Source organism: Capsicum annuum, chromosome 10, assembly GCF_002878395.1.
Source record: "Capsicum annuum cultivar UCD-10X-F1 chromosome 10, UCD10Xv1.1, whole genome shotgun sequence".
Lineage (NCBI taxonomy): Eukaryota > Viridiplantae > Streptophyta > Magnoliopsida > Solanales > Solanaceae > Capsicum > Capsicum annuum.
The window spans coordinates 3,117,214-3,138,326 of record NC_061120.1 but is presented as its reverse complement, the minus strand read 5'-3'; the positions used below and the strand labels follow the sequence as shown (position 1 = coordinate 3,138,326).

General features: G+C 36.2%; 3 protein-coding genes across 7 annotated transcripts; 2 read left to right on the top strand and 1 right to left on the bottom strand.

Annotated features, from left to right (window-relative positions):
• The first annotated feature begins 1,348 nt into the window (after nt 1-1,348).
• LOC107844957 lies at nt 1,349-5,011 on the top strand. Its single transcript, XM_016689271.2, has 2 exons — nt 1,349-4,262; nt 4,761-5,011. Exons 1-2 carry the CDS (start codon nt 3,789-3,791, stop codon nt 4,809-4,811), a joined length of 525 nt encoding a protein of 174 aa, XP_016544757.1. The 5' UTR covers nt 1,349-3,788; the 3' UTR covers nt 4,812-5,011.
• A 3,499-nt stretch (nt 5,012-8,510) lies between these two features.
• Nucleotides 8,511-13,347, top strand: LOC107845327 (trifunctional UDP-glucose 4,6-dehydratase/UDP-4-keto-6-deoxy-D-glucose 3,5-epimerase/UDP-4-keto-L-rhamnose-reductase RHM1). 2 transcript variants are annotated; one of them, XM_016689588.2, is made up of 3 exons: nt 8,511-8,725; nt 10,975-12,562; nt 12,649-13,347. In XM_016689588.2, the coding sequence occupies exons 2-3, from the start codon at nt 10,988-10,990 to the stop codon at nt 13,096-13,098; spliced, it is 2,025 nt and encodes a 674-aa protein (XP_016545074.2). In that variant the 5' UTR covers nt 8,511-8,725; nt 10,975-10,987; the 3' UTR covers nt 13,099-13,347. The 2 variants fall into 2 exon arrangements, with proteins under 2 accessions (XP_016545074.2, XP_016545075.2); XM_016689589.2 differs by having other exon boundaries at nt 8,725-8,867.
• A 1,338-nt stretch (nt 13,348-14,685) lies between these two features.
• LOC107845406 (zinc finger BED domain-containing protein RICESLEEPER 1) lies at nt 14,686-20,235 on the bottom strand. Of its 4 annotated transcripts, XR_001666832.2 has the most exons (5): nt 19,658-20,185; nt 15,321-17,325; nt 15,164-15,228; nt 14,987-15,071; nt 14,686-14,902 (listed from the first exon to the last, which is right to left on the bottom strand). XR_001666832.2 is itself a non-coding variant. In XM_016689705.2 (4 exons), the coding sequence occupies exons 2-3, from the start codon at nt 17,296-17,298 to the stop codon at nt 15,173-15,175; spliced, it is 2,034 nt and encodes a 677-aa protein (XP_016545191.1). In that variant the 5' UTR covers nt 17,299-17,325; nt 19,658-20,235; the 3' UTR covers nt 14,686-15,071; nt 15,164-15,172. The 4 variants fall into 4 exon arrangements, 3 of the variants coding, with proteins under 3 accessions (XP_016545191.1, XP_047254366.1, XP_016545192.1); XM_016689705.2 differs by having other exon boundaries at nt 14,686-15,071; nt 19,658-20,235; XM_047398410.1 differs by having other exon boundaries at nt 14,686-15,071; nt 15,321-17,456; nt 19,658-20,187.
• Between the last annotated feature and the right edge of the window lie 878 nt (nt 20,236-21,113).

Genomic DNA, 21,113 nt, shown 5'->3' with positions numbered 1-21,113 from the left:
GATGGATCTTTGTGGTTTGGTCCTATGGATCTGCGTACAGCGGGAGCTTTAGTGCACCTGGCTGCGGTTTTAATTGAGAATTCGGAACTCCTTGATATTCTAGTAAATCAAAAGGTCTCAAAAAAAGGGAGCCTTGGAGTAATCGGTAAAGTTGTTGCTGTGTGATCAGGAGGTCACGGGTTCAAGCCTTGGAAATAGCCTCTTGCAGAAATGTAAGGTAAGGCCGCGTACAATACACCCTTGTGGTGGGGCCCTTTCGTGGACCCTACGCATAGCGGGAGTTTTAATGCACTGGGCTGCCTTTTTTTTTTATAAGGTCTCTAAAGGAGAAGCACCATTTTGGACTTAAAAAGCAATGAAAGAGTTCATGACTATGTTGCTCGGACTCTTCAAAAATATGATCACACTCGTATCGGATTTTTTACTCATTCGGACTCTTCAAAAATATGATCACACGTATCAGATCCTTAAAAAAGACACTAATTATAAGGATTTTAACATGCACTCAAGTGATATTTTTTTGTACTAGTTTAGCCGAACGTGCTTTGCACGTATAACTTTTGATTATTTAAAATTAGACGATTTGATTTATCACGAAGATTTTTAATGAAGTGCAAAAAGTTCAAAACATATATTTTATTAAAAACACATATTTTATCATTAGAAGTTTCAATTGGTTAATGAATTTAATATATTGTAGATGTATATTTAGATTTATAAACTTTTTAAATCTTCTTAAAATCTAATTTAGTTGATTTAGAATTCTTAAACTAATGAAAAATATTAATTGGAAAGGTTTTATCATAAATATATTTAATGAATTTTTAACTATTAAATATTAGAAAAAATAGTGAAAAGACGATTTAATCTAAAGCAAAAACTTTTAATGATGGACAAAAAATTCAAACGACATTTCTAAGGTCCTTCAAATTTTTAATATATTATAGATATAAATTATAAATTATAGATATAGATAGATGTATAAAAGGGAGTGATATCTCTCAATATTTAAAAATAATTTAATTTTAAACTTCTCATTTTATCCTTCATAAAATAAATTATAGTTATACAAAAATATTAATGGTTTGTTTTCAACAAGAAGTTTCAAAAGCTTGTTTCTCTCTTTACAATAAAATAACACAAGCATACGTCTTAACTTATCATATTTACATAAACTTTCATCCTTATAAAATAATTATAAAAATTTTAACTAATTATATATCTTCGTTGGATGTATCAGAAGTTAATTATATATCTCGATAGATAAAAAAAAAAGTATCGGAAGTTAATCATGTATCTTTACAAAGGAAAAAATGTATCTTCGTTAGATATATCGGGAGCTAATTATATATCTCGAGAGACCTAAAATCAAAATTTTCAATAATTATGTAAAATATAAAAAAATTAAATTAAATTAAACTCGAAAGTTTTGAGAATTATGTTGTTTACCCCTAAACTTTAAATTAATTTTACTGAGTCGCCCCTGACTTGTGCTCTTAGAGCACGATTGACATTTCATAGTGCTAATGCACACATCCAAATGCAAGTGTATAGTAACATTTCATTTTTGTTAAGTCAATTATCATAGAACTAAAATAAAATAAAATATGTCATGTGTAATTTGCAGTTGCAGCTTACGAAAGATATGATTCTTGATAAAAAAAAATATGAAAGACGAGGATTAGTGGGTACATAGAAGTGTGTCCTTGCTAATAGAGAAGAGTGCTTTGTATAATTGTGTCTGTAGTAATTTTGTGATGCATCTAGTAATTTCTTATTTGTGGCGTTTTGGTGTTGTTGGTGATTTCGGATTGATAGTTTAGAGTAAAGCATCTAGTACCCTTAAACTATGACCAAATTTGTTACGACATACTCGAACTTCATGGGGATCCTATTACTTCTGAACTAAATTTTAGCGTATTTTTATCAACTTTTTTAGCTGACGTGACACCTTTGACGTGAAACTCATTTTATGTAATAAATGTGTCACGTCAGCACAAAAGGGCAACAAAAATCTGCTAAAATTGAGTTCGGGGATAATAGTACTCCTGTGAAGTTTTAGTATGTCGTAGCAACTTTGATCATAGTTCGGTTATACTGGCCTGGATGCTTTTCTCGATAGTTTATAATATTAATCTGTGGGTGTCTTCTTTCTTGTATTGTATCATTCTATTGTGTATTTTTATGTTTTTTATTTGTTGTATCGTTATCTGTCCTAAGTCAGGGGTCTATCGAAAACAACCTCTCTACTTTATCTGAGATAGTAATATGAACTGCGGATACTTTACCCTTTTCCGACCCCTATTTTATGGGATTACACGGAATATGTTGTTGTTTCTACGTGTAATTTGCATGGATTAACTAATTGAGGCATAAGTGTTTCATTTTTGACTATTTGGCATTAAAATAAGTAATGAAGTGGAGTGTAAGTAAATGCATCCATCAATATTAAAGTCCCACAATACTTAAAAAGAATTTAAGTTTTATATATTTTCAGTGTACAAATTATTTTATATTATCAGATAAATTTGATCGACTATTGTAGGTTATTTAATTTTTTTAAATTTTTTTTATGTAAAATAAATTGAGTAACCTACAACATCAGATCAAATTTATCTGATAGTGTAAAATATTTATACACTGACCGCGAAAAAAAAAAAAAGAACTCATACTTAAATGACCATACTAGTCATGGGTTGTCCAGTTTTTCAGCTTGAAGATCTGTGCAAGCTCAAACTTCAATTTCCAATTAGCTCATAGTCTAAATAAATTTAATAATAATCATTTATAAGAACGTTGGCGTAACCGGTAAAGTTAATGGTCATGTGATCGGTAGGTTACAGATTCGAGTTGTGAAAATAATCTCGTGGAGAAAAGCAGGCAGGATAAGACTACGTACGATAGATACTAGAGGTTCGGCTCTTTTCGAAATCCATCGCAATACGAAAGCTTAATGCATCAAACTGTAATTGAGGACTTATAAGTGAACTTACATACACTTATGAATAATTATATCAGAAGTATAAAAAATAGCAGATAGTAACTATAAAAAAATTATACAAAAGTCGAAGTACAAGAAACGACAGGAGTACTATAATCCAAATGTAAGTACTTCCTACGATTAATATTTAAGTGATCTTATCACATAAAAATATCTTATTTTACTACGTACATGACATAAAGAGGGGCCTTGGAATAACTGGTAAAGTTGTTGCCATGCGATCAGTAGGTCACCGGTTCAATTCTTAGAACGGCCCCTTGCAGAAATGTAAGATGAGACTGCATGCGTACAATAGATCCTTGTGATCGAGTCCTTCCCCGGACCCTACGTATAGCGAAAACTTAGTGCACTGGGCTAGGAAGGGGAGCCTTTGAGTAACTGACAAAGTTTCTGCCATGTGATCAGAAGGACATGGATTCAAGCTCGAAAACAGTCTCTGATAGAAATGCAAGGTAAAGCTACGTACAATACACTACGTACAATATACCCTTGTGGAGACGTTCTTCTCCGAACTCTGCACATAACGGAAACTTTAATACACTGAACTTTTTTTTTTTTCTATGTACATGACATATAAATAAGATCATTCCCTAATTCCTACTACATCATATATCTCGTGAATGGCTTTTATTGGCCTTTGTTCCCCTCAACAAAGCCAAAACGGTGAGTAAATGCTACCACCAAATTAAGTATTTGTGAACTTCACAAAAAGCATACACCAAAAATATACACAAAATATACACTTTCTCTTCACTTTTTGTGCATTCTTGAAATCAAAAACAAAAAAATGGAATCAACTCTATGGAACATTGAAGACAAATGGAACCTCTCAACACAAAAATCCATTGCATTTTTCATTTGCATTTGCTGTTTAGTCATTGGTATTTGCATAGTTACTTTTTTCATCAAAAGAAGAGCATCCAATAGAAGAAAAGGGCTAGTGGGCCAAGATCCATGCAGCACGAATATCGATACAGAGTGGTCTGAGTCTGAGTCAAAGTTACTGAGTACTTTACGGTGGAGTGGGCCAAAAAGTAGGAGTCATAAGGAACGAGTTTCTCCGTTACTTGTTGCTGCAGGTCAACTTGAGGCGGGCGAGTCTAACAGGTGGCACAGCCATAACTCGGACTCGCCCGTGTGGCAAAGGCCTATATTGATGGGTGAAAAATGTGAGCTACCAAGGTTCAGTGGGCTTATTTTGTATGATGAGAGAGGCATGCCGGTTCGTCATGTTCACAATGATCAATTCAGCGTTAATCAGGTCACTTAAAAGATATTTACAGTAATTTTTTTTTCGATAAGTATTATTAACTAACATGTTATTACAAATTATAAACTACAGGAATAGTGTTAAAAATTTTTTTATACCAATTGACATAATTTTTTTTTTTCAGTAGTGTAGAACTAGATTGAAGAACCTATTTTTCGCCTTAAAAAGATTATTTTTACATTAACTTTTTTAAGATATTGTACTGCAAACACATCGCTAACATCGTATTAATTAAAATTACTTCTTAGTTTTAGATTACTACGTGAAATTTATTAAGATCTTTATGTCATTAAGAATACTATATTATAATCAATTGTGTAGAAATAAAAAATACAACTATAAATTATTATCTTTTATGTGTATCTATATATACCTTAATCCTTTCGTTAAAATTTTATTTTATAAGTCACTAATTTTATTGAAACGTCATTACTGTCAAAAATCTAGATACAATATTTTTTACTCACTCTTTTGCACCAATATTTTCAGGAAAATGTGCATGTTGTTGGGAGAACTACTCTGAAGGACTTGCTGCTGTAAATTTTGCTTTTGATATATTCACAAAATTTTGTATAAAAATTATGCATCAACTTATGAGAATGACAAAATTAAGCAAAATCTCGCAAGTTGGTGCATATTTTCTGCTTTCCTCGTGACATGTTTTAAAATTTCAAGTTCCTAATATGCATTTGTATTTTCTTATAATTATATACAATATAAAGGTTGTGATGGTTCGGATATGTGATGAGGAGGGGCACGGATATTTCAGTAAGTAGGTGTGAGAGGCTGGCTTCGGATGGGTTTAGGAGGAGTAGACGTACACCGAATAAATATTGAAGGGAGGTGATTAGGCATGACATGCAGCAGTTACAGCTTATCAGTGGCGGAGCCAGAATTTTCAACAAGGGGGTTCACAAGTGAACATACGAACTAACCGAAGGGGGTTCGACATATATTATATATACATAAAAAATAATTTTAACCATGTATATATAGTATAATTTCCCGTTGAAGGGGGTTCAGATGAACCCCCTATCCCAAGTGTAGCTCCGCCACTGCAGCTTATGGAGGACATGACCCTTGATAGGGAGGTGTGGAGGACACGGATTAGGGTAGAGGATTAGAAGGTAGGAGTACGTCCGTAATAGTAAGGAGGAGTACTTTGTGTGTAGCTGTGTCTGTAGTTTCTTGTTCGTGTGGTTTTGGTGATGTCTATGATTTTTATATAGCTAGTTTATAGTATTACTTTGTGGGTGTCATGTTTTCTTTATTATCTAGCGGTATGATATCCCTTTTTGTTGTTTGTTTTTATGTGTTTCGTTTGTTATACTGTTATCTGTCCTGGGTCGAGGGTCTATTGAAAACAATCTCTCTACAGATCTATCGAAAATAGTCTATCTATTTCATCTGAGGTAGTGGTATGAACTGCGCATGCGTAAATTTTACCTCCCAAGACCCCACTTATTAGAATACACCGAATATATTGCTGTTGTACAATACATAGGACAGTATGAAAATGATCACACTAGGTCGATTTATCATACATATACTTATCTCTTACGCAATTTTGGAATTTTTTTTTCGAGATAAGCATTCAATACCCGTCTAAACTATGGCTAAATTGCTACGATGCAGTCCAACTTCATAGATGTTCTATTATCCCCTGAATTTAATTTTAGCGTATTTTTGTCACTCTTTTGTGCTGGCGCCTTTATTACATAAAATGAGATCAAAGTAAAAGGTGTCACGTTAGCTAAAAAAGTTGACAAAAGGTGTCACGTTAGCTAAAAAGATTTGACAAAAATACGTTAAAATTTAATTCGGGGGTAATAGGACCCTCGTGAAGTTGGTGTTTGTCATAATAAATTTGATCATAGTTCAGGCGGATACTAGATGCTTTTCTCTCTTCTTTATAAAAATAGGAGTTCAATTCCCTAGTGGATGATTAATTTGTTTGTTTTTCATATAGTGTTCCGTATTCATATTGAAGCTCGACTAAATTTGAATTCACGCATTGTACGATCATTTTTTCAGGACAGTGCTCCCAATGGGATTTCTTACGTTCTCAGGACCTCAAATTCGAAATCTCTAATTAAAAATGAAGAGATCCGAATCATCCCACCACGATCCATATTAATTAACAGATAATTAATTATCTTTACTTAATGGTCACAATCATGTGCTCTGATTAAAGCTTGATTAAGATTCTCCGATAAAATATTCCTTTTATGTGTAGATTTTTTTTGTTGATTTGTAATTTTACTTTTAATTAATGTAGCATTTTTTGACTTGGTACTATATTTAATAAAAAAATATCTTAAACTTATATTTTGTAATATATCATGAATTTCTTCTTAAAAAGCACGTTATTAAGAGACATTAGATTTTCATAATTTTTTCTTAAATAATATTATGAAGAAATATTGAGTTAACGCCTCAATTAAATTCAGATTCACGCATTAAAAACTCCATTTTTAGGGGGCGATGTCAGTGGCGGTGCCAGAATTTTCATTGAGGGAGTTCCGAAGTAAATACACAAACTAATCGAAGGGGGTTCAACATCTACTATAGATGCATAAAAAAATATTTTTAACCTTGTAAAACTAGTATAAAAACAGTACTAATTTTTCGTCGAAGGGATTTCAGAAAAATTCTTTGAAGCAAAGATAACTCCGCCACTAGGCGATGACCTCAACATGACCTTTTTTACCTTCTCGACCGCTCGAATCCGAAAACCCTAATTAAAAATGAATTCAAATCATTTCACCATAATCTATGTCGATGAGCAGATAATTAATTATCTTTAAGCTTGATTAATATTCTCCAAGAATATCCCTTTTATGTGTAGATATTTTTCTATTGATTTGTATTTTACTTTTAATTAATTTAGCATTTTTCTGACTTGGTACCGTATTTAATAAAAATATCTTAAACTTATAATTTTTAATATGTCATGAATTTCTTGTTAAAAAATATGTTATTAAGAGACATTAGATTTTCATATTTTTTTACTTAGGTACGGAAATGCCATATAAATAATAATATGAGGAAATATTGAGTTAATTAAAAGTATTTATTGCATAATAGTGCACCTCACATGGTTACATGCTAGATTGTTGTAATGTAATGCACATTCTAATATTAATTTCTCAAATATCTAATTATATTTCAGAAAAAGTTAATATTACAAGAATAATATTAATTAATACTTTAGAAATGAGAAAGAAATATGTTGGACTAATATAAAAGCATAAACTCAAATTTGATGTCAATTAGCAAGTATAGATTTCAACATTGGGATTGCACATCTAAACAACTCGAGTTACCGGCAAGTATAGATTTCAACATTGGGATTGCACATCTAAACAACTCGAGTTACCGGTAACTGTAAACACTCTTAACTAGCTCGCGTAGTATCTCGTAGACATTTAACAGTGACAATAACAACAACAACAATAATAATATCACACACGGTGTAATACCATGACTGGAGTATGGGGAGGATATCGGCTTAGTCGTACTAGTGAAAGATGAAACCAAAGATCAAGGAACAACAAACATAGTGCTAACGATACTAAAAAAAAATGGGACGTCCATGAATGACCACCAAACCTATCTAAAATAGAAAGAAAAAAAAATAACGCTCAACTGTCAGCTAATTAACCTTGTACCCTGATACACGAGCTCAAAACTCTTTTATCTAATGTCATATTCTCGACAAGATTAAGAAAAATCAGGTCCTATCTAATCACTTCCCCCAACACCGGCCTCTTCAGCATTCCTCTACTCCTCCTAACGCCCACCACTACAATCGTTCACACCTCCTCACCTGGACATCCACGCTCCAACATTGACATAGATAAATAAATATTAAAGTCGTCTCGAGAATCATTCTGTAAGTTGAAGCGTTCAACTAACACAACGGAGATGAGCTGAGTGTCTAGGGTGCATATCACGGGCAGATCTAGGTTGAAAATATTAGTGATCCGACACCCATTAGACTCGACACAGAATAGGTATAATTATATAAAAAACATATATAAAAATTGGTATAAAATGAAAAAAAAAAAAAAAAAAAAAACACCCGTAAAACCAAAAGATAGCTGGTTATTTTGATTGTCATGCGAAACCTTAAAGCTTTGGACGCCAATATATGCATTCGAACTTCCCGAACACCCACGACTCCTAAATTCTAGATCCGCCGCTCATACATATTCAAAATTGAAATATTTACTTGTTAGCTCAGACCAAATTTAACTATTTGTTTAGAAATATTTTAAAAATTAGCACTAGCATAATTAATTAACAAAAAAACACCCCTAATAATAAAACATTTTTATTTCCTAAAATCTTTTTGGTAAGTAAATCTATAAATAGAGAAAATAAATCTATGAATCTCCTTCTTTAAAGCCTAATAACTCGGCAATTCTTCTTTCATTCTTTTTTTTCAATCAGTAAGTTTCATTATTTTCTCTTAATTAATTTATTTTTTTCCTTAATTAATTAATTTTTTTTTTCTTCATAATTTTTTATTATTACATATTAATTTGATCATGATTTGTTATTGTTACAATTTGAATAGAAGAAAATGATCTGGTAATAATGATTTTTTTCATGTTTTATTTAGTGATCTCTTATAGCATTTGTTTCTTGATTAGATCTGTTTAATAATTTTGATAATCTTGATTAGTTTTTTGTTTGTTGTTGTTGTTGTTTAGTATTGCTTAATTTATTTAGATCTAATAGATATAAATATTTGATTTGGTGATCATTGTTGGGAAGGTTACTTAAAAAAAAAAAGAAAAAAAAAATTGGGTATGTTGTTGTTGTTGGATTAATGGGTGGGAATCGAATCGAACTCATACCAATAAGGTGGAAATTCAGGTAGCTGAACCAACTGAGCTACTAAGATTCTCCTGTTGTTGGGAAAGTTCTTTTTTAAAAAATAAAAAATAAAAATTTGGATATGTTGTTGTTGTTGTTGTTGTTGTTATTGTTGTTGGATTAATGGGTGGGAATCAAATTGAACTCATACCAATAAGGTGAAAGTTCAGGTAGCTGAACCAACTGAGCTACTAAGATTCTCGTGTTTGTTGGGGAAAGTTGAGATGTAATGATTTGGGGTTTATTTATTTATGTATTTATTTAGTTTGGTTTAATTTTATGATCGTAGCGAATGAGGTAGGAGTAAGGTTTGCATACACTCTACCGTTCCCAGACTCTAGTTGTGGGATCACTCTAGGCTAAGTTGCCCGGACGCTCCAAAAATGTTGCCGGACCTGTGTTGGATCCTTCAAGAATACACTATTTTTGGAGGATCCGACATGCGCCTGTAGACATTTTTGAAGAGTCCGATCAACTTAGACTCTAGATATGTGGGATCACTCTAGGCTAAGTTGCTCGGACTCTCCAAAAATGTTGCCGGACCTGTGTTGGATCCTTCAAGAATACACTATTTTTGGAGGATCCGACACGCACCCGTAGACACTTTTTGAAGAGTCCGAGCAACTTAGACTCTAGGTATGTTGTTTGTTGATGGTGGTGTTGTAATTCATAGAAGCCTAGGGAAGAGATTTAGAGAACCTGATTTGCGTTAGAAAAACAAATTTTGGATTGAAATGAGCAGGAATAGAGTAGAATATGTAGAGGATTCGTATTGCAAACTCTGACTAGGTTTGTCTTTAGGAGTATGGGGTAAGGTTTGCGTACACTCTACCTTCTCTGTACTCACTTGTGGGATTGTGTTGGGTATGTTGTTGTTGTAATTTATCGCGATCCTGGGAAGAGATCTAGAGAATTGAAATGAGCACAAATAGATTAGAATATGTAGAGGATCCTGTTACCTTTGACAAAAAAAGAATATGTAGAGGATTCATATTGCAAGCTCCGACTAGTTTTGTTTTTAGGAGTAGGGGTAAGGTCTGCGTACGCTCTACCTTGTCGGAACCCGCTTGTGGGATTGCATTGGGTATGTTGTTATTGTTGTTGTAATATATAGTGATCCAGGGAAGAGATCTAGAGAACCTGATTCACCTTAGTAAAACAAGATTTTGGATTGAAATGAGCAGGAATAGAGTAGAATATGTAGAGGATTCACATTGTAAAACGCCAACTAGTTTTTGTCTTGAGTAGTAGTCAATTGAATAATTGATTGATTGATCTGAAATGAGGTCCTTCTGTTTTCGCACACCTTGGTGCTTGTTTTATATTATTTGTAGTTCATAGCGACGGAGGGATGACGTTTAGAAACCTTATTTGCCTTGGAAAAACAAACTTAGGAATGAAATGAGCATAAATTGAGTACACGTAGAGGATTCATATTACCAATCCCGACTAGTTTTGGATTGAGGAGTAGTTAGATTGATTGATTGATTCATCAGAAACAAGATATCGTTTTGTATGCCTACGCTGCTTATAGTTTTGCTTTCTCACTATCTGCCTATGCAGGATATTTTTTCTCGTAGATGTTGAGGGTTGGTTGATTGCTGAATACTTTTGTTGGTTTATATTTAGTTGTCGACTCGGACATTTTGCGGTGTTTTGTGCTGTTAGCTGCACAAACATTGGCTTGACGAATCTGTTTTTATGCTTTTCTTTTCGAGCATACCTGCTGGCTGTTAAATTTGATGAAATTAATCTTTTCGCTGCTCGATCCGAGTTTAGTATTAAACGTTAACGTTTATCTGGAATTTGTCATCTGTAGAAGCTGCCTCAAGATGTCAACATACACACCTAAAAATATACTTATTACTGGAGCTGCCGGATTTATTGCATGTCATGTAGCCAACAGGCTTGTCCATAGCTACCCAGACTACAAGATTGTTGTCCTCGACAAACTTGATTATTGTTCAAATTTGAAGAACCTTATTCCTTCCCGATCTTCCGCTAATTTCAAGTTTGTTAAGGGAGACATCGCCAGTGCAGATCTTGTGAACTACCTTCTCATCACCGAGTCCATTGATACTATAATGCACTTTGCTGCTCAGACTCATGTTGATAACTCCTTCGGTAATAGCTTTGAGTTCACCAAGAACAACATCTATGGTACGCATGTGCTATTAGAGGCCTGCAAAGTTACTGGTCAGATCAGACGGTTTATCCATGTCAGTACGGATGAGGTTTACGGGGAAACTGATGAGGATGCTGTTGTCGGAAACCATGAAGCCTCACAACTCCTTCCCACTAACCCGTATTCAGCCACAAAAGCCGGAGCTGAAATGCTAGTTATGGCTTATGGTAGATCGTACGGGTTACCTGTTATAACCACTAGAGGTAACAACGTCTATGGTCCTAACCAATTTCCTGAGAAACTGATCCCGAAGTTTATACTTTTAGCCATGAGGGGAAAGCCGCTTCCTATTCACGGTGATGGTTGTAACGTTCGTAGTTATCTCTATTGTGAGGATGTTGCTGAGGCTTTTGAAGTCATTCTGCATAAGGGAGAGGTCGGTCATGTTTACAACATTGGAACTACGAAAGAGAGAAGAGTGATTGATGTTGCCCAAGATATATGCAAACTCTTTAACATAGATGCCGACAAAAGCATTCAGTTTGTGGAGAACAGGCCATTTAATGACCAACGGTACTTTCTGGATGATCAGAAGTTGAAGGACTTGGGCTGGTCAGAGAGGACCGTATGGGAAGACGGTCTGAGAAAGACTATTGAGTGGTATACCAATAACCCTGATTGGTGGGGCGATGTCACCGGAGCATTGCTTCCTCATCCTAGAATGCTGATGATGCCCGGTGGGATAGAAAGAAATTTGGATGGAGCTGAGAAATTCGATTTAGGATCTAACGAATTCTCAGGGAAGTCCAACGAAACCAAAATGGTAACTCCAGCTTCAAAGACCAGCAACGTGCCTCCGAAATCACCTTTTAAGTTCTTGATCTATGGTAAGACTGGGTGGATCGGCGGTGTGCTAGGGAAATTGTGTGAGAAGCAGGGAATTCCTTACGAGTACGGCAGGGGACGTTTGGAGGATCGCTCAAAGCTTTTGGCAGACATTAACTCTATCAAGCCTACACACGTATTCAATGCTGCCGGTGTCACTGGTAGACCCAACGTTGATTGGTGCGAGAGTCATAAACCAGAAACAATTCGTACAAATGTTGCTGGAACTCTAAACTTGGCCGATGTTTGCAGAGAGAAAGGCCTCCTAATGATTAACTTTGCCACCGGTTGCATATTTGAGTATGACGCTGCACATCCAGAAGGCTCTGGTATTGGGTTCAAAGAGGAAGATACGCCCAATTTCCACGGTTCTTTCTATTCAAAGACCAAGGCCATGGTAAGCACTCGTTAGCACTTTGATCCGTAACACAAAATCATTCTCCGATTTACGCATTGATACATTTTCTTGTTTACTTTAACTAGGTCGAAGAGCTGCTGAAAAACTATGACAACGTTTGTACACTCAGGGTTCGCATGCCAATATCTTCCGACCTCAACAACCCCCGGAATTTCATCACCAAGATCAGCCGCTACAATAAGGTAGTCAATATTCCTAACAGTATGACCATACTAGATGAGCTTCTGCCGATCTCAATCGAGATGGCAAAACGTAACCTCAAAGGCATATGGAACTTCACTAACCCTGGCGTAGTGAGCCACAACGAGATCTTAGAAATGTACAAGAAGTACATCGATCCAACATTTACTTACGCCAACTTCACATTGGAAGAGCAAGCCAAGGTAATCGTTGCAGCACGTAGCAACAACGAGATGGATGCATCAAAATTGAAGAAAGAGTTCCCTGAGTTGCTGTCAATCAAAGAGTCCTTGATCAAGTATGTTTTCGAACCAAACAAGAAAACCTCTGCATAAAAAGTTTGTTGTTGTTAAGGATTTTGTATGCTATTTTAGTGCCCTTCCCCGGACACCGTGCATAGCGGTAGCTTTAGTGCACTGGGCTGTCCTTTTATAGAGTTCACTATTATTCCTTGTTATTTTTGTATGAATGAATTTATAATATTTGTGTTCTATGTATCTTTGGTCAAATGAGTATGCAAAATGTCAGGTGAAATTTGTTGAATCTCATATATGAAAATTTATGAACTTTTTCTTGTTGTAGTATAACCTTTTTGCGAGTTTCATCTCTGAATTATTAGGTGTTCGTGTTTGTGTCTTTTACCTGCCGTCGAAGTTGAGTGTTTGAATACAATAGTCAAAAGGCGTGTAACGGCTTATTTGCCCATAAAATTTTTAATTTACATGGTTGTTGGGTCATTAATTTCGACTTGTGTTTTAATATAATTGGTGATAGTTCAGGTATGAATAATTTGTTGAATCTCATATATGAAATTATGAACTCTTTCTTGTAAAGTATAAACTTTTTGCGAGTTTCATCTCTGAACTATCAGGTGTCAATCAGATGTTCGTGTTTGTGTTCTTACCTGTCCTATTAACAACAACTATTTATTATTAAAATACTAGCCATCAAAGTTTATTAGACTGAATACAATCGTCAAAAGGCGTGTAACGGCTTAATTTGCCCATAAAAAGACTACTAATGATTGTCTTTTTCTTACTCGAAATTCCGCCATTAATGTGAGCTTCGAGCTCTAGCCATGAATGATGACGAAAAGGGTTAGATCACAACCTCTTCACCTTTCCCTTCATTTTTCGGGAGATTCATTCACGACTCAGAAAAATACTCAACCCTTCCCAATCCCAATGAGAGAGCGGCCTCTGGAAGCTGAAATGCAACATTTAAAACCCCTCGTGTTAACAGAACCCCTCAATGAGAGAGCGACCTCTGGAAGCTGAAATGCGACGTTTAAAACCCCTCGTGTTAACAAAACCCCTCTACAAAACACCTTTTCCTTTCCTTACTTAAAGTTGAGCCATTAATGGCGAGTTTCGAGCTGTAGCCATTATGATGACAGAAAGGGTTAGGTCTGGGCCAATACGTATTCAAAACACAAATAGACTGCTAATTTCAACTTTTTTTTGCATATGTATTTGATGTCATAAAAACAATTATGTATATTTATATAAGAATAAAACCGAAAATTTTGCGGTTGTATAGGTATTTCATAACAAAGTAAATGTTTTTGTACATGCATTTCGAAGAATGATGACAGCATTTAAAAGGTATGTGTTGTATATGTATTTGAATAGTCGTGACATGTGTCTAACTCACACATCACGCGATTCTACCAAGAGCGCAGTCAGAAGGTAGACTACAACATACCGAGTGAAATCAATCCCCACAGGTGGAGTTTGGAGAAGGTAAGAGTGTACACAAACCTTATATATACCTCGTCAAGGTAGAGAGGTTGTTTCCTAAGGACCCTCAGCTCAAGTGCAACAAATCAAAGTATTTATGGAAAGAAAAAAGACGAACGTAAAGAAAACATAGCAAGCAGTCAGAGCATAATGTGATAATCGAAACACAGTAAACAACGGACGAAGAAAAATATTTACTTCATGTTAAGATAGACTATGACAAAAAAGAAAGCCAATACACATAAAACTGATAGAAAGATTCTTCTTTTTTCAGAACACCACATCTCAACACAACCTTCCTCTCTACTAACTCCACCCCTAAAGCGAACTTGTCGAAGTTCCGGTTCATGGGAAACGGCGCACCCGCAACATTCAGGGTGGAACAACATACATATCTCTACTGCAGTCAACATTTACAATTTAAAAGAGACGAGAAAATCGCAAGAAGTTGTTGATCCTAAAGCAATAAAATTAATCTACTCACTTTGCATTAATCTGATAATAAGTTCAAAGTTACTGAACGAAATCAAACACTGGTGGATCCTGATCGAACGATCCTCCAATCAAACCTTGCAGAAAGGGAAACAATAATTTAGAAGACCAACAACGGCGCTAGAAAGGCTAGGAATAGGAAACAAGTCGTGAAGATAAGGAAACATACTGAGCATGTCTACTTTGATTCCACCGAAAGTGGCACAGCAGTATAGATGTGAGGTGCGTTGGTTTCTGATAAGTGAAGTTCAATCATTAATTAGAATCGTAACTGTGTTGGCACCTAAAAGGGTTACCGGAAGAAAATGTAAATCAGATGCAATTACCTTCGGATTCCATGCGCAACCAGTCTTGACCACATATCAAAGCTTCTCTAGCATGCGGATTCAGTGTACTGCGGTGAAGGTCGAGCACCCTGCCTCTGTTGCTGAAAGCCAACTCTGGTCCAAGAGTGGATCCAGGAACTGCCAAGATATCACGTGCCATCATTGATAATATAGGATACCTAGGTGTGTGAACTTTCCACCAATTCAATATGCTGAAATCATAATTGCGTGGAAAGACTGGCTCGCCCAAGTATTTGTCAAGATCTGACGTTATGTTGTGGTTTTGTGTAGTTTCATGGAGAAACTTATCAAAACCCTTGAGTCTGTCCCTTGTACCAATAATGGTACTGGCTAAGCTGCCAGAAGCACCAGCTGTATCTGGATCGAGCAAAGGCGAGCCCATAGAATACTCATTGGAAAGCTCCCTTATAGCATCAGATATTTCTTTGATCTGATTTGAGGCATCAGAATCATAAATCCGATTATAGTAATACTCCACCAACTTCATCTTGAACCTGGGATCCAGTACTACGGCTATTGCCAAAGTCAAACTACACTTGCTCCAGTACTTGTCAAACTTCTCTTTCATCTTCAGTGCTATATCGCTTAAGAAATCATCAGGATTCTTGCACCAATCGATCAACTGGATGTGAATGTCACATATGTCTGAGAAATATATGTTGGCAGTTGAATACTTATTTGTCGTGAAATCATTAATAACTTCAACAAAAAGTTTCAGATAGCCACAAATGACACTAGCATGATCCCACTCCGTTTCAGACAAAGCGATAGTGTAGGTAGGATCATGCTCTTCTAGTAGACAGAAGGCTCCCCTATAATCTAAGGCAGCTTCAAGCATCCAGTATGTTGAATTCCACTGCTGTCCGCAATCAAGATTCAAAGGTCTCTCACCACTGATCGCAGCTTGCTGAGCAATCTCATTGAATTTTCCTTGGGTTACTTGTGAGCTCTTAACATGCCTTATGCTTTCTCGAACCTTGCGGGTCACATCTCGAAGTGCTTCCATGGCATCAGAAACAATTGATTTCAGTAACTGCACTGCACAGCGCACGTCAAACAATTCACCACCCTTCAACAGAGGCCTGTTCTGAGAAAGCCAATCTTTGATCCTAAAAATCATCTCATCATAGCCTGTACAATGATCGAAAGTCATAGAAAACAACTTGCGATCAATGGCCCAGTCTGTCAAACTTTTAATAACAACTTCTGAAAGAATGTCATCTGTGTGAGAAGGGTCCAGTGTGATGAAATTCAGCAATTTCTTTTGATGCTTCCAGTCTTCATCAATGTAAAAAGCAGTCAAGCACAGATACCGTGCATTTTCTGACGAATCCCAAACATCAGCAGAAAGACTAATTCTTCCATGCAAGTTATGGATCGCTTCATACACCTTCTGTTTCTCTTTTGCATAAATTGTCATACAATCAAGTTCAACAGCACTATTAGTCAAAACCTCAAATTGTGGCTGTAAATTCTTGACAAATATTTTGAATCCAACATGGTCAACCATGGATAAAGGATAACCATGTAACATAATCATACGAGCAAGATCCAGACGGCTCCGCTCTTGATCAAATCTTGCACTGCCAAGGCTGATAGGCATCGGGTAAACTTCTTCTTTCTTTACCTCTTGATCAAACTTGAAGGTTGTCAAAGGGCTAATGGTTTCTTCTTTCCTTTGCCCTTCTTCATAGCTGACAACTGCAAGAGTAGTATCTTTTCTCTTTCGCTTCGCCGCAAGTATTTGGGTAACATCATAGTTGGATCTTTTTAGACACCGCAACAAATGATTCCTCAAATGAGTTGTTCCGCTGTTACTTGATCCACTAAGCTTCTTTTTGCAATGCACACAGACAGCATAACAGATATCTGCCTTTCGAACTCTTTCAAAATGGTTCCACACAACGGATGTCAACCTCTTTGTTTTCTTTATTGGGGTCTCAATTGGAATTTCCATGGCATGGATGAGGCCAAACTAACCAATCTGCTATCACAAAATGATTTGGTCTAAATGCTGTTAAATGACAAAACAACAGCAACCAAGTCGAATGCAATGGCAGATTTTAAGGAATTGAAAAATGGTTGTACTTATAAGTCATTGTCCAAATACAGCATCTGAAGAAAGGAAGAGAAAAGATAACCAACATTCTAAGTCTCATAATACTATTAGATAATTGTAGATATTGCAGTAGATTCTGTTACTTAGGAAAAAGGATATTGCTTTAGTTTTTTATGTATTCAATCTTGAAAGGAACCAGCCTAATACTCATCACAAATCTTTCGACTGGAGTAAGTTTCTATCTTATATGCTCAGTCTCTCTCTCTCTGTATGAGCTTTTCGGAGAGTGTGCATACATACAAATATCACATATTTTCTAGACGGAAGTTTGAAATAACTTTCTTTTCTTACAACAAGTTTCAGTGCCAAACAAGTTGGGGTAAGTATATGAATTCTCACTGACCATGTTTCTCCATTAATAAAACATAACCAACTTTTTCATAATGAAACAAAATCAACAATCTTTTGTTTCCTCGTTCTTCTTCTTTTGCTGAAGTTCGGGGTGATGGCGTCCAGAAGAAATGGGTAGGCACATAAACTAGCCATGAGACAGGAAATCAGCAGTCTCCACACAACTAAAGCTACCGAATTACAAAGAAGGCTATACACCAATTGCACCATTCAACTATTCATAAACCAAGGACAAACAACTCAAAAACAACATATCCACTGCAATCTCAAAAGTGGACAAACAACTCATAAAGTCAAAAACAATATAAATGTAAGTTCTTCTACATCGTAAACTCAACTAAAACCAGATCTGATAGAAATCGCATTTTCCTAAAGGGTATGTGTTCACAAAATTCACGAAAACATTGATCCACGATACTCACCACAGCAGCTTATAACAACAATATACCCAATGTAATCCTACAAGTGAGGCCTACGGAGGGCACAGTGTACACATACCTTTGTGGGGTCTACGAAGGGTAGAGTGTACACAAACCTTATCCCTACCTTGGGAGGTAGAGAGTACTCGCAACAACAGCTTGACACAGGAAATATCATATGCATAAATACACCCTACTTAAGCTCATAAACCAGCTCAACCCGATCTCCAACACTTAGCACCATTGCTTCTCTACACCCGTGTTAGTAGCTATAGTATTAGTTTTTTTTAAGTATGTTGTATCGTTTGTTGTATTACTTGGTGAGTCTTGTTTATGGTATTTTTGGGTGTGGTAATTTTTATTTTATCTTGTCCTTTTACTATTCCTTTTCTAGATTGTTTTATCTTGCACCGGGGGTCTATCGAAAACAACCTCTCTAATCTCACCTTAGAGTTAGTGGTATGGACTGCATACACTCACCCTTCCCAGACCCCACTTGGTGGAATATATCGTGTATGTTGTTGTAGTTGTTGTTTGCTTCTGTACACCCATAACATTAAAACTCGACATCCCAAAGTACATAATCAAAACCAACAACAACAATGCCCAATGTAATCTCACAAAGTGAGATCCAAAAGGGCTAGAGTACACCCAGACCTTACCCCTACCTCGTAGAGATAGAGAAACTATTTCCAATAAACTCTCAGCAAACACTATCAAAATCCACACACACCAAAAAAAACAGTAAAATGACAATCTTTGCCTAAAAACTCAATCAATCAATAAACTAAACCTCAATTTCAAACTACTTAAAGATGCATTATACAAATCCTTGCGGTTCGGCCTTTCCCATACCCCACACATATTGGAAGCTTTACTTACCCCAGACCCCACACATAGCTAAAGCTCTATTTACCCCAGACCCCACACATAGCGAAAGCTTTATTTACCCCAGACCCCACACATATCGATAGCTTTATTGCACCACAGATCCCACACATATCGGAAGCTTTATTGCACCCCAGACCCCACACATAACGGAAGCTTTATTTACCCCAGACCCCACACATAACGTAAGTTTTATTTACCCCAGACCCCACACATAGCGGAAGCTTTATTGCACGAAACTGCCCTCTATTACAACCAATAAATTTAAAAATTGCACAAAAAGAATTCAAAAAATTCAAAATTAAGCTCAAATAGTTGTACTTAAAAAGAAATCAATTTTCCCCAATATATTAAAAAATATACAAAAAAAATTCAACAAATAAAAATTGAGCTGAAATAGATGTACTTAAAATGAAATTAGATTTTCCCCAATATAAAAAAATTCAAAAAATAAAAATAAAAATTGAGCTGAAATAGATGTACTTGAAAAGTATTCGGATCAAAATCTGGGTCAATAATGAACAGAAAAAAATGCGAACCTGAGCAAAAGTGATGGGATTTTTTCGTTGCCGGAGTTCAGATAGACCCGGTCGGAGGATCCGAATTGAAATGGGTTAAATCCGGGTCAAAAAATGAACAGAAAAATTGCGAACCTGGGCAAAAATGATGGGCTTTTTGTGTTGCCGGAGCTCTGATAAACGACCCGATTGGAGGATCCGAAAGTGCTGGGCTTTTTTGTTGACCCGATCGGAGGATCCGAAAGTGAAATCGGGTTAGGGTTAATGGAGAAGATGGGAAACCGGGAAGATCCGATAAGAAAGCCCGATTTGTGTAGATGTGGAATTTGGATGTGAAAGGTCCGTTTTTGAGGTTGTAGTCGAATCCGGGTCGGGTCGGGTCGGTTTAGATTAGGTGGATGAGGTAAATGGATCTTCTCTTTTTTTTTTTCTTTTTTTTTTTTTAAAAAAAAAAAATTGAGTTGAGATATTTTTCTTAATTACAGGACGGAGAATATCATTTTTGGCCACTTAATTGTTGAAAAATTATGAATTTGAGTAGACGATCTGTTGAAAAAAGCTAATTTATGATTTCGAGTCGACGGTTGTCGAAAAAAGCTAAATTATGATTTTGAGTTGATGGTCTATCGGAAAAAAGTTATGCAGTATGGAGCGGAGTGTTGGTCAGTTAAGAACTTCGACATCCAAAAGGTGAAGGTGGCGGAGATACGAATGTTGCGATGGATGTGTGGACATAACAGGAAAGATAGAGTGAGGAATGAGATTATTCGGAAGAAGGTGGGAGTTACCTCGGTGGAGGATAAGTTGCGAGAAGTGAGGCTACGTTGGTTCAGGCATGTGATGAGGAGGGGTCCTGATGCTCCAGTGCGGAGGTGTGAGACTCTAACTATGGATGGTTTTAAGTGAGCTAGAGATAGACCAAAGAAATATTGGAGGGAGATGATTAGGCATGATATGGAGCAATTACAGCTTACAGAGGACATGATCCTTGATAGGAAGGTGTGGAAGACGCGGATTAAGGTAGAGGGTTAAGGGGTGGAAGCGCGGCGATAGTAATAGGGGAGTGCTCCTTTTGGTCTGGAGTTTCTGGTTTGTAGTGTTGGGGCTGTAGTTTTTGGGGTTAGTGGTGTTGGTTTTTTTGCATCCCGTGCTAGTTTATTATGCACTCATCTTTTGTGTTTGTTATACTGTTAGTTTGTTTTGTGTACCATACTAGTTTGTATCCGCTTACTTTTTGTATTTGTTACATTGTTATTAGTCCTAAGCCGGGGGTCTATCGGAAACAGCCTCTCTACTTCTCTTGAGGTAGTGGTATGGTTTGCGTACACTTTACCCTCCCCAGACCCCCACTAGGTGGGAATACACTGGGTATGTTGTTATTGTTGTTGTGGTCTATCTAAAACAGCAAAATTATGATTTCGAGTTGGCGGTTTGTCGAAAACAGCTAAATTATGATTTTGAGTCAACGATCTGTCAA